Source organism: Garra rufa, chromosome 2, assembly GCF_049309525.1.
Source record: "Garra rufa chromosome 2, GarRuf1.0, whole genome shotgun sequence".
NCBI lineage: Eukaryota > Metazoa > Chordata > Actinopteri > Cypriniformes > Cyprinidae > Garra > Garra rufa.
In genome coordinates, this window is record NC_133362.1 from 71,532,219 (window position 1) to 71,542,377 (window position 10,159).

Here is a 10,159-nt window from a genome sequence, read left to right on the forward strand (position 1 = left end):
GGCTTGAGTGAGTTCCAGCTGTGTTAATTAGGCTAAGTATCTGACGTGCTCCTCCCGAACTTTGCTTTAAGAAACATCATTTCACGAGTTCCCACTTACATATAATTAGCTGGAGTATGTAAGCATGTTTGGCGTGCTGTCCGGGGAAGGGCTCCGAGCTCGGGAATGGCCCGAACCTAGAGTACCCCCCAATAAGCAATGGAGTGTAGGACAGCCGCCAGCAAGAGGACCCCCCCCCAAGCGCTGAGATCTGGCGGGGGCCGTTGTTTGGGAGAAGATGTTTGGTTAGCTGGCCGGGGGAGCCTTTCGTACTCTGATGGGAGAGGTTTTTGTATCAGGTCGAAAGGCTCTACCGGCTGCTTGTATGGATTACGGGATTTAGGGCGTCCGGTCGGGAGAGCTCAACCGATACTCAACGGGAGCACACGGCGTTGGAACGGGTGAGCCCTACCGGCCGAAGGAGGAGCAGCGTGGTTGGGGCCCGATCAGGAGAACCCGGGTTGCCTTGGCCGGAGCATCTTACGATGTTGGCATGAGGGCTCTGCTGGTCGATCGGCCCCTATTGGTGCTGACCGAGAGGACCCATGAAGCCTCCGACGGGAGATCAAGACTCAGAACGTCAGACGAGTGGGTCCTCTCGGTTTGGCAGGTAAAAAGGTTTTGGGACGCCTGGTGCGGGCGACTCTCGCGACATACGATGGGAGACCAAGGCAAACGGCATCGCATGGATAAGTCTCGCTTGCAGGCGCCAAGTAAGTAACCCGACCGGGAGAACTCTCGCCGGCGTCCGATGGGAGACCAAGGCTCGCGGCATCGAACGGGTAAGCCTCGCCGGCCGGGGAGGCAGAAAGGAAAACCCGACTGGGAGGGCTCTCGCCAGGCATACGAGGGGAGATCAGGACTCAGAACCTCGAATGGGTAAGCCTCGCCAGGTGGGGGGAAAAGATGTGAAATTGGCCTGAAGGGGCTTAGATAGTGTCCGGCGGGAGGCGGAGACTTGTGGAGTCGGACGGTTGAGTCTCGCCGACCGTCGGACGGAACGGAAAAAATTGCATGGTCGGTTTGGCTCTCGCAGCGTCCGATAGGAGACCAAGGCTCGTGATCGGACGGGTAGGCCTTGCCGACTGTAGGGAAGAAAAGTGCAGTTGACCGGGCGGGGGCCCCTGCGGCGTCCGACGGGAGACCAATGCTCACGGCATCGGACGGGTAGGCCCTGCCGACTGTGGTGTCGAAAAGGTTAGGTGTCTGACCTGGGGGCCCCTGCGCATCCGACGGGAGACCAATGCTCACGACATCGGACGGGTGGGCCCCACAGGACGTGAGACGGAAAGGTAAGTTGGGGTCGGGGGCTCCTGGGGTGTCTGACGGGAGGCCAAGGCTCACGGCATCAGACGGGAATACCTCGGCGACCGTAGTGAGGAAAAGGTCAGGGATGGAAAGGTTTTTTTTTTTTTTTTTTTTTGCAGCAATCGACGAGAGTTCAATACTCAAGGCATCAGATGGGTAGACGGAACTGGTATACGGAACTGAGGGGCCAAGATTTGCTTGACAGGAAGGCTGTTGTAGCGTTTGACAGGAGCGTTTAATAATCACAGCGTAGACGGAACGGAAAAAATTTGCAAGTTCGGTTAGGCTCTCGCGGCATCCAATGGGAGACCAAGGCTCTTGATCGGACGGGTAGGCCTTGCCGACTGTATGGTGGAAAAGTAAGGATGACTGGCCGGGGGGCCCCTGCAGCATCCGACGGGAGACCAATGCTCACGGCATCGAACGGGTAGGCCCCACCAACTGTGGGGTCGAAGAGGTAAGATTGTCTGGCCAGGGGGCCCCTGCGTATCGAACGGGTGGGCCCCGCCGAACCTACGACAGAATGGTAAAGTTGTGTGGTCAGGAGGTTCCTGGGGTGTCTGACAGGAGACCAAGGCTCACGGTATCAGACTGGAATGCCTCGCCGACCGTAGGAGGGAAAAGGTTAGGGATGGGAAAATCCAAAAGGTTTTTTTTTTTTTTGTAGTTGAAGGAAAACATTTACGAGCGGAAAGGCTCTCGCAGGGTCTGACGTGAGTTTAATAGTCGCGGCTTCAGACAGGTACGTTTCGCCGGTAGTTGAGAGTCGAAAGAGAAACATATTTGCACCACCGGGATGCTCTAGCAGCATCTGACAGGGAGTTCGATACTCAATTTGAGTTGTCTAAAAAGGGGTAAATGCTTTGAGGATTACTTTATGTAAAATGTTTGCCAAATCCAAAAAGCCGCTTCTGATAACGTCAGAAAATCTTGGTGCTGCTTGCATCTGAAAGTTAGGTGCATGACATAGGCTTCTTGTGGTAACGTACCCTAAATAAGTGCCATGGTTCTGGATGGATGGCATAGCTTTAAAAGCTGAGGTGATGTCGACTTTTGCCAGTGTGAAGACCCATGATTTAACAAATTGGTTGCACGATCAATGTCCTACTATTGTGAGAGAATTCGTCAAGAGGATTTTTTTTTTTTTTTTTAGGCGACAATGCTTAGAAACAGGGAGTTATGCGGAGCTGACAGATAGACTAGAGGGCATTTCGTACCCAAGAATTATGCTAGTAGCCACTTCGATTGGCTAATGTGAAACCCTCATTTAATTCATGCCACCTACGGGGGGAAATGTTGGAAGGTTATTTTGTGAAATGACTGAATGTAATGATATATTCGGAAGAGTGCCAGCTTTGATGTCCGCATCCAAGGATTTGCAATTCCAACATGTCTGTTGAAAAGAAATGGCCAAATATTAAAGATTAAGTGGTAATTTCAACTGAATGTGATTTAGTCAAACGAAAATGAAATTGCATGGTGACATGTAAAAACAATCGTCAGCTCATTGGTGCTCTACGGTCTGCTACAGGAGTTGGAGGCCACTGAAAAGAAAAAAGGGGTTATTAGTAGTTGCAGGAAAAAGGCTGAGATTTGTGGGCCTGTGTTGTAAGCAGAGGCAGCCTCACGCTGGCTTGATCTGTGGACCACGGGGTGGGAGTCTGGAAGAACCCGTGTAGCCTGCACTGCTAGCAGAGGCAGCATCACAGTACTGTTTGCTACAGGAGCTGGAGGCCACTTCATTCCATAGACTTACATTCATATGTGAATGGATAAGACTGGAAGCACGATCTTGCACGAGAAATTGCTGCATTCTTAAGTTCAAGCTTTGTGAACTTAGAATAAAAACACATTTAAAACCGCGGTGCTGTGGGAAGGTGGGGCGGGTAGATTGTATGTTGCAGTATGGTAGTGTTACCAATTGGACAAATTGTTACCAGATTTTGCGACTTCTCAGATTACCTTAGCGACGTCTTTTCCAAAGCACATAGCAACATATTTAGTAGGGCTGGGTAAAAAATATTGATTCTCCGATTTTAATCGATCTTCAGTTGAATGCAACTATATCCATTCGGGAAATCCCCGAATCTATTCTTAATGCACGTGCTTCACGTAAGAGGATATGAATATTCACCTCTCGTCCTGAAGGTGTCACTAGTGTTCCTGCTGAGAGAGTTTTCTCAACCGCTGGTGATCTAATCACAGCGCAAAGGAGCTGCCTTAGATCAGATCAGAACATGTTGATCAGCTGCTTCTTTTGCAGAAAAATGATTAGGCTGTAGTTAAGAACTGTTAGTTTTATGGACAGTTAGAATGTTTTGTATAAGCAGACAAAGGCTTTATGATGGGCCTGTTTTGAGTGTTTTGAATTTAGAAAAAAGTTTTATTTCTTAAACATGTTTGAAGTTCTTAATAGATTTCACTGTTGCACATTTACAGTCTTTTTATTTTTTACAGTAATGTGCATTTTGCAGTTTGTTTACATGGTGTACAATGGATGCACATATTTATGACTTCTTGTTACAGTGTTCATTTAAAATAAAAGTTGTTTAAAATAACAACTGTGTGCACCCTATTATTAATGTAGATGTGTATTTCAGTAATAAACTTAAGTAAGAGAGTTTCAGTTACCAACATTTATATCAAAATATGGATCATATGTCTGCAAAGCTAACATTTTAAATGAAATATTGATATCAAAACGAAACCATAAAAATAAGAATCGAATCGCCAAATTGGTGACAATACCCAGCCCTAATATTTAGTGAAATATCCAACAAATGTAAAAATTTTAGCAACTTCAGGCATGCTTTGAAAATAAGATGCTAAAAAGACATTTTCCTCTTAACCATGCAAAGTAATAAGTGTTGAAAAGCTAGCCTAGTGGCACATCCGCTAGAGACTTGGAGAGAGGTGCTTGCAATATGCACATCACGAGTGCTTAGTTGCACTTGCTCTGTTTATTTATTTATTTTTATTTTAATATTTATTTATTTATAGTCATTTAGGCAAACACTTATTTCTCGAAAATCGATCTTTTGTCAGATTATGAGTGAAATGTGTAATTTAAAATAAAAAATAAAAATAATATTAATTCAGAAACTGAGTAATTTGTTGTGTTTTACGGAGTTTCTTCAATCCTAGGTACAAAAATTACATTGACATCATTTTATGTCACAACATCGTTTAAAAGCCTTTAGCAAAAAATGACCTACCTTTGCAACTGTTTCTAAAATTTATTTGCAACATGACCTGTGTCTCTAGCGGAGACGTCTTCAGGCTATAGTGTCTGCTACGAGAGCTGCATTCGATGCTGTGGCCGGGAGAGCCATGTTAAATGGTTGAGCCAAAGCGGGCAGTGAGTGGCTCTGGTGCGATGAGATCTGGGGCGCGGCCCAGGCTCGTTGAAGGCCTGCCGGTGAGGCCCAGTGCACGAGCCGGGTCTAATGCGGGGCGATGGTGGTATCGAACAAGGGGAGTACGGGGCTTTGCGAGTTTGCTGGAAATATTGGCTGCCCTGCTGGAGTGGATTTAAGAGTGAGGTTTGCTGATTGAAGGGAAACGAATAACTAAGATCGTACGGATTCACTTTGTTTATCCTCCGCGAGGACGGTGCGTCGGAATTGATCAGCGTTTGCCTCGGGCATTAAAAACGATCCACTTTCCGATCGGAGGAATTGTTGGCCCGGCCGGATGACAAGAGGATGCCGGGGAAGAAGTTTGGAAGTGACGCCGGTGGGGGCGAGATTACGTTTTAAGGGCTTTGGTGAGAGCGTGTGTGGCTGGTCAAGCAGAGACTGCGATGAAGCCTGTAAATCCTGGGAAAGATCTGTGATGTCATGGCAAAAGGTGCAAACCGAATGCTGATAATCCGTCAAATGGGTAGAGGTGAGTCGGCTGTATTTATGCATGATGTAGATTGGCTTGAGTGAGTTCCAGCTGTGTTAATTAGGCTAAGTATCTGACGTGCTCCTCCCGAACTTTGCTTTAAGAAACATCATTTAAATGCTTTTTATTGTTGATGATTGCATTATTTTCCATATGCCTATGCTTACATAAGAGATCGCACTGTGAGAATGTGGAAACTCAGGGAAAGTGATAATGATAGTTTGTTGAGGTAATTACAACAGCTTTTATTAAAACTTATGTAAACAAAGAACAGTTCAGTGTATCTTCATCCTCATGAAGGTTAACAGGTTAAAACTTTCAAAGTTCTTTCAAACCATTGTGCCAATGACCCATACTAAGTTTTGTAAATATGCACTAATGCATTCAGAAAAATATAGTCTTTTACAACAAAATTCAGAATAGCTGACAGCCAAAATGGTTGATATGGAAATATCTTTTAACCGAGAAAGATGTTTTTATGAGTTCTAGACAAACTTAGGAAATTATACGCAAAAACCAAAAATCTCAGGACCACAAGGTGGCACTGAGCTGATTATTTTAAAATATTTTTTTTTATTTTACATTTTTATGATTAAAAATATAAAGATTAATTACTTGTTAGCCTTTTATTAAGCTCACAAAACCCCTACAGATGCTTTGCAATCCCCACTTTGGGAAACCTTGATGTAATATCATGTTTAATGCACTTTATGTTATTAATTACAATGAAAGGAATATATTTTCTCACTCTTTGTATGTTTACATCATTATTGTTCAAGACTATCCTGTTTAAATAAACATGATAAACAAGTTAGGTCAAAAGTAATCTGATTATATTACATAAAATGTGCAATGTAATGGATTACGTTACTGACTACAATTTGGAATCAGTAATCTACCCAGCTCTGGCTAAAATCAATAAACCATTGTTGTACTGAACAACTGAACTGAAGTTTTAGATTTGATCAGATTTTATTTATTTATTAAAAGTGTAGAACTGAAAAAGAAATTGTGTTAGGTGAGTCTATACAAAGATGCCATAATATGCTTACAGACAAATCAGACCATGCTATAAGGAAAAGGCAAAGTAGAAAAAGTAATTGTCTATTTCTTAAAAAAAAAAAAAAAAAAAAAAAACTTAAAATGTCAAGAACTCAAAAAAGTCGAATTTAAGCAAATGGTGCCAAACAGGTAAAATCCAGCACCCGTTCTCAAAGACTTACTTTTAGTCATTATTTAAGTAGCACACATATTCTGAATGCCTTCAGCAGAATTCAAATTAGCCATTTAATCTAGATTAATTTCAAGATTACAGTGAGATTAATCTAGATTGAAAAAAATTATCTATGCCCACCCCTAATTTTTATTCAACCCTTCCTGTCAGAAGATGCACCTGTTGAGGTGTTAACTTCCGTGGACCACCTGGAAGAGATGGTTGCAGTTTCATCTTTAAAAAAAAATTGTACAACTTTTGCTACAGTATTCTGGCTGATAAGTAAAGATTTGATGATCTTCTTGTAGTCTTCCCCTTTCTGGTGTAAAGAAATGATTTTCTTTCTCAGGTCTTGTGATATTTCTCTTCCATGTGGTGCCATTTCTGACAGCATTAAATGGGAAGGGGTTTTCTTTAAGTAACACCCTTCTATAGTCAACTGTTTGCTGGACACTTGTGTAATGAATAATTAGACTCAACTTTAGATGAATTATTGTTAAATTAGACATTTGTACTCTAAAATATAGCTTTGATTCAGAGAATTTTAGTGGGGTATACTCATGTTTGCATCACCCTAATTTGAGTAAAACTGAAAATTTTGTTCTCTAAGTTATATTAATTACCTTACTTTCATGTTATAAGTTAAACGAATGTTATATAAAACCTTGTCTTGTCAACATTTTGGGAAACATTTTTTTGTTCATTGAAATTACTTTTCAAAGGGGGTGTACTTATTCATGCTGAGCAATTTATATTATCTGGAACTGTGAAGGGTATACCTTAGTTTGTGTGTACTTGCAGTTTAACAAAATGTGTTTTTGTAAAATAAAGAAAACAAGCAGAATGCCCTTTCTGATGTCTTGATGCTGAACAGGTGTTGAACCCCAGCTTATTGCCTCACATACATGTCATATCTATAGAAAGCTCTAAATTATTACTTCACTTTAATCAAGTAATTCAGATCGAAAACAAAACGCTTTAAAAGTGCATCCAATGAGTAGATGGCAAGTCAGGATCAGGGTTGCAAGGTTTTCACAACAAAACCCGCCCAATTGCTACTTAAAAATTGCCCAAAGGTGTTTCCAAGTGGGGGTCCCCCGGGGGGACTGGCTTGGTTACCCTAGTAAAATTTGTTATTGGAATCAATGCTCTGTGTGAAAGGGAAAATTCTTTAATACATGGCACAAGTTCATTGGCCACTATGCTATGGTAAATTCAAAGAAATATGTGTGAATAAAGAAGGTAACTGGACGAACCTTTGTCCAAATAGATGTGGTTACTCCACTGTATGGATCCTCATGTGTAGCTTCAGGTGACTTTTAGAAGAGAAACTCTTCCCACACTGATCACACCTGGTATGACGCTTCTCTCTTCTGTGCATCTTCTCGTGTGTTTTCATATTTCCTAACTGACTGAATGTCTTGTCACAGTATGAACACTTGTAAGGTTTCTCTCCAGTGTGAACTCTCAGGTGTAGTCTTAAATGTTTCGCTGTAGTGAAAGTCTTCCCACACTCAAAGCACAAGTGCTCTCTCACACCAGTATGCAGAGTTTTCTGATGTAAAAGTAAACTGCTCAGCTGTGAAAATGTCTTTCCACATACAGAACAGGAATGTGGCTTCTCATTCGTATGAACTGCCAGGTGAGTTTTCAGACCTGATGACGTACGAAATGTTTTGCCGCACTGATCACACTTGAATGGCTTCTCTCCTGTGTGGATCCTCATGTGAACAGTAAGACCGTTTTTGTATGGGAAACTCGTCCCACACTGATCACACGTGTGTGGCTTTTCTCCAGTGTGAACACTCATGTGTCCTTTAAGATGTGCTCTTTGCTTGAAGCTCTTTCCACATTGATCACAAGTGAATGGCTTCTCTCCAGTGTGAACTCTGATGTGACACTCAAGACTATCTTTGTTTGGGAATCTCTTTTCACACTGATCGCACATGAACAACCTCACTCCGGCATGGATCCTCATGTGAAACTCAAGACTATTTTTGTGTGTGAATCTCTTTTCACATAGATCACACTTGTACGGCTTCTCTCCTGTGTACTGTAAGGTTTGATGATTGTCTGAGAAACTCTTCCCGCACTGATCACATGAAAACGGCTTCTCTCCAGTGTGGATTTTCATGTGCTTTTTAAGGGATCCTTTTTCTTTAAATTGATTTCCACATTGAGTACTCGTGAATGGCTTCTCTCCAGTGTGAACTCTCATGTGACCCTCAAGACTTTGAGGGTGTGTTTGTGTGAGAAACTCTTTGTGCACTGATCACATGTGCTTTTCGCCAGTGTGAACTCTCATGTGGCACTGAAGAATTTTTTTGGTTGAAAATCTCCTTTCACACTGATCCCACATGAACGGCTTCACTCCAGTATGAACTCTCTTGTGAAACTCAAGATAATGTTTGGTTGCAAAACTCTTCCCACACTGACCACATGTAAATGGCTTTTCTCCTGTGTGGATTGTCATGTGTTTTATAAGGTTTCCTTTCTCTGAGAATTCAAATCCACACTGATCCCACATGAACGGTTTCACTCTAGTATGAACTTTCATGTGACGCTTAAGACTATGTTTGAATGTTAAACTCTTCCCGCACTGATCACATGTGAACGACTTTTCGCCATTGTGAACTCTCATGTGACGCTCAAGGGTCCGTGTACCTACGTATAATTGGTTTTTGTTTTCAAAACAAACAAAGGAATAAATGATTGGTTTATGCAATATTTACATTTTCTCGGGAACACAAAAACGAATTTCATTCATATTTTCAATTTTGTTTTCATTACACGTCGTTCAAATGCAGATATTAAAAAGTCAACAAAACCAAATCGAAAAATTAGAGTTTTTTTTTAACAAAGCGCGTTTTAGTACACCGGAAGCTCGCTGCTGCCGCTGAAGGTTTTCACTTGAGACAGGCGTAAACATACGGAGCCCGCTGTGTCACCTGCAGGAGAAAAATAATCAATCCGTGGCGAAGGTTTTGCAATTCGTCCCCTGAGTTTATAAACCGTTTCTGAAAAATTATAGAGTTTGGAGAGGAGAAGGTAAAAAGCAATACAAAACTGTACCGGTTATGTTAATTATTTTGCTTTCAAACTGAATGCAATGTAATAATATATATTTAATAATAACATTAACAGCATGCATCTATCTCTGGGTGAAAAGCTTATAATAAAATCACCAAAATATGTCTTCATAGAATGAATAGTTCGCAAACACATTTCTAGGTTATTTAAAAATAGAACATTCAAAAATTATTGTATTAGAAACATTTTACTGTCTTAAGTGCACTCGTTTATTAGCCTATAAATTAAAATAATAATAATAATTACTATTAGTAGTAGTATTATTTATTTAAGGTGACGCAAACAGCTTATATACTGTTTCAGCTATTAAAATAGTTCAGCAAAGTGGTTGCTTCATTTCATTTTTTTATTAAGTTAATTTAGAAAAACGTTTAGAGCATTTTATTGTTCGTTCAATATGTATATATTTTTTTAAGTAACGATCAAGCAGCCAGCGGCAGACAGTGAGTTGATCATAGCTTGTGTTTGATCAGTTTTGCCTTCTCAAATCATCACGACTTGCCTACAATAAAATCTATAGGCCTAAAAGTGTTCAAGTATAAAACAATCTTAATTTCAACATTAAACTAATATAAAAGTGTTTATATTCACCGCCTGTGTTTTATCCCATTGGCAAGTAGG

At 41.4% G+C, this 10,159-nt stretch overlaps 1 protein-coding gene across 1 annotated transcript; it reads right to left on the reverse strand.

Annotated features, from left to right (window-relative positions):
• Positions 1 to 7,375: 7,375 nt before the first annotated feature.
• Positions 7,376 to 9,908, reverse strand: LOC141325716 (uncharacterized). The gene has a single exon (XM_073834466.1). The coding sequence runs from the start codon at positions 8,664 to 8,666 to the stop codon at positions 7,725 to 7,727; it is 942 nt and encodes a 313-aa protein (XP_073690567.1). The 5' UTR covers positions 8,667 to 9,908; the 3' UTR covers positions 7,376 to 7,724.
• Between the last annotated feature and the right edge of the window lie 251 nt (positions 9,909 to 10,159).

What these genes read in the sequence shown, in the direction of transcription:
- LOC141325716 (XM_073834466.1), bottom strand. Translation starts at nt 8,666, where the DNA reads ATGAGAGTTCACACTGGAGAGAAGCCATTCACGAGTACTCAATGTGGA.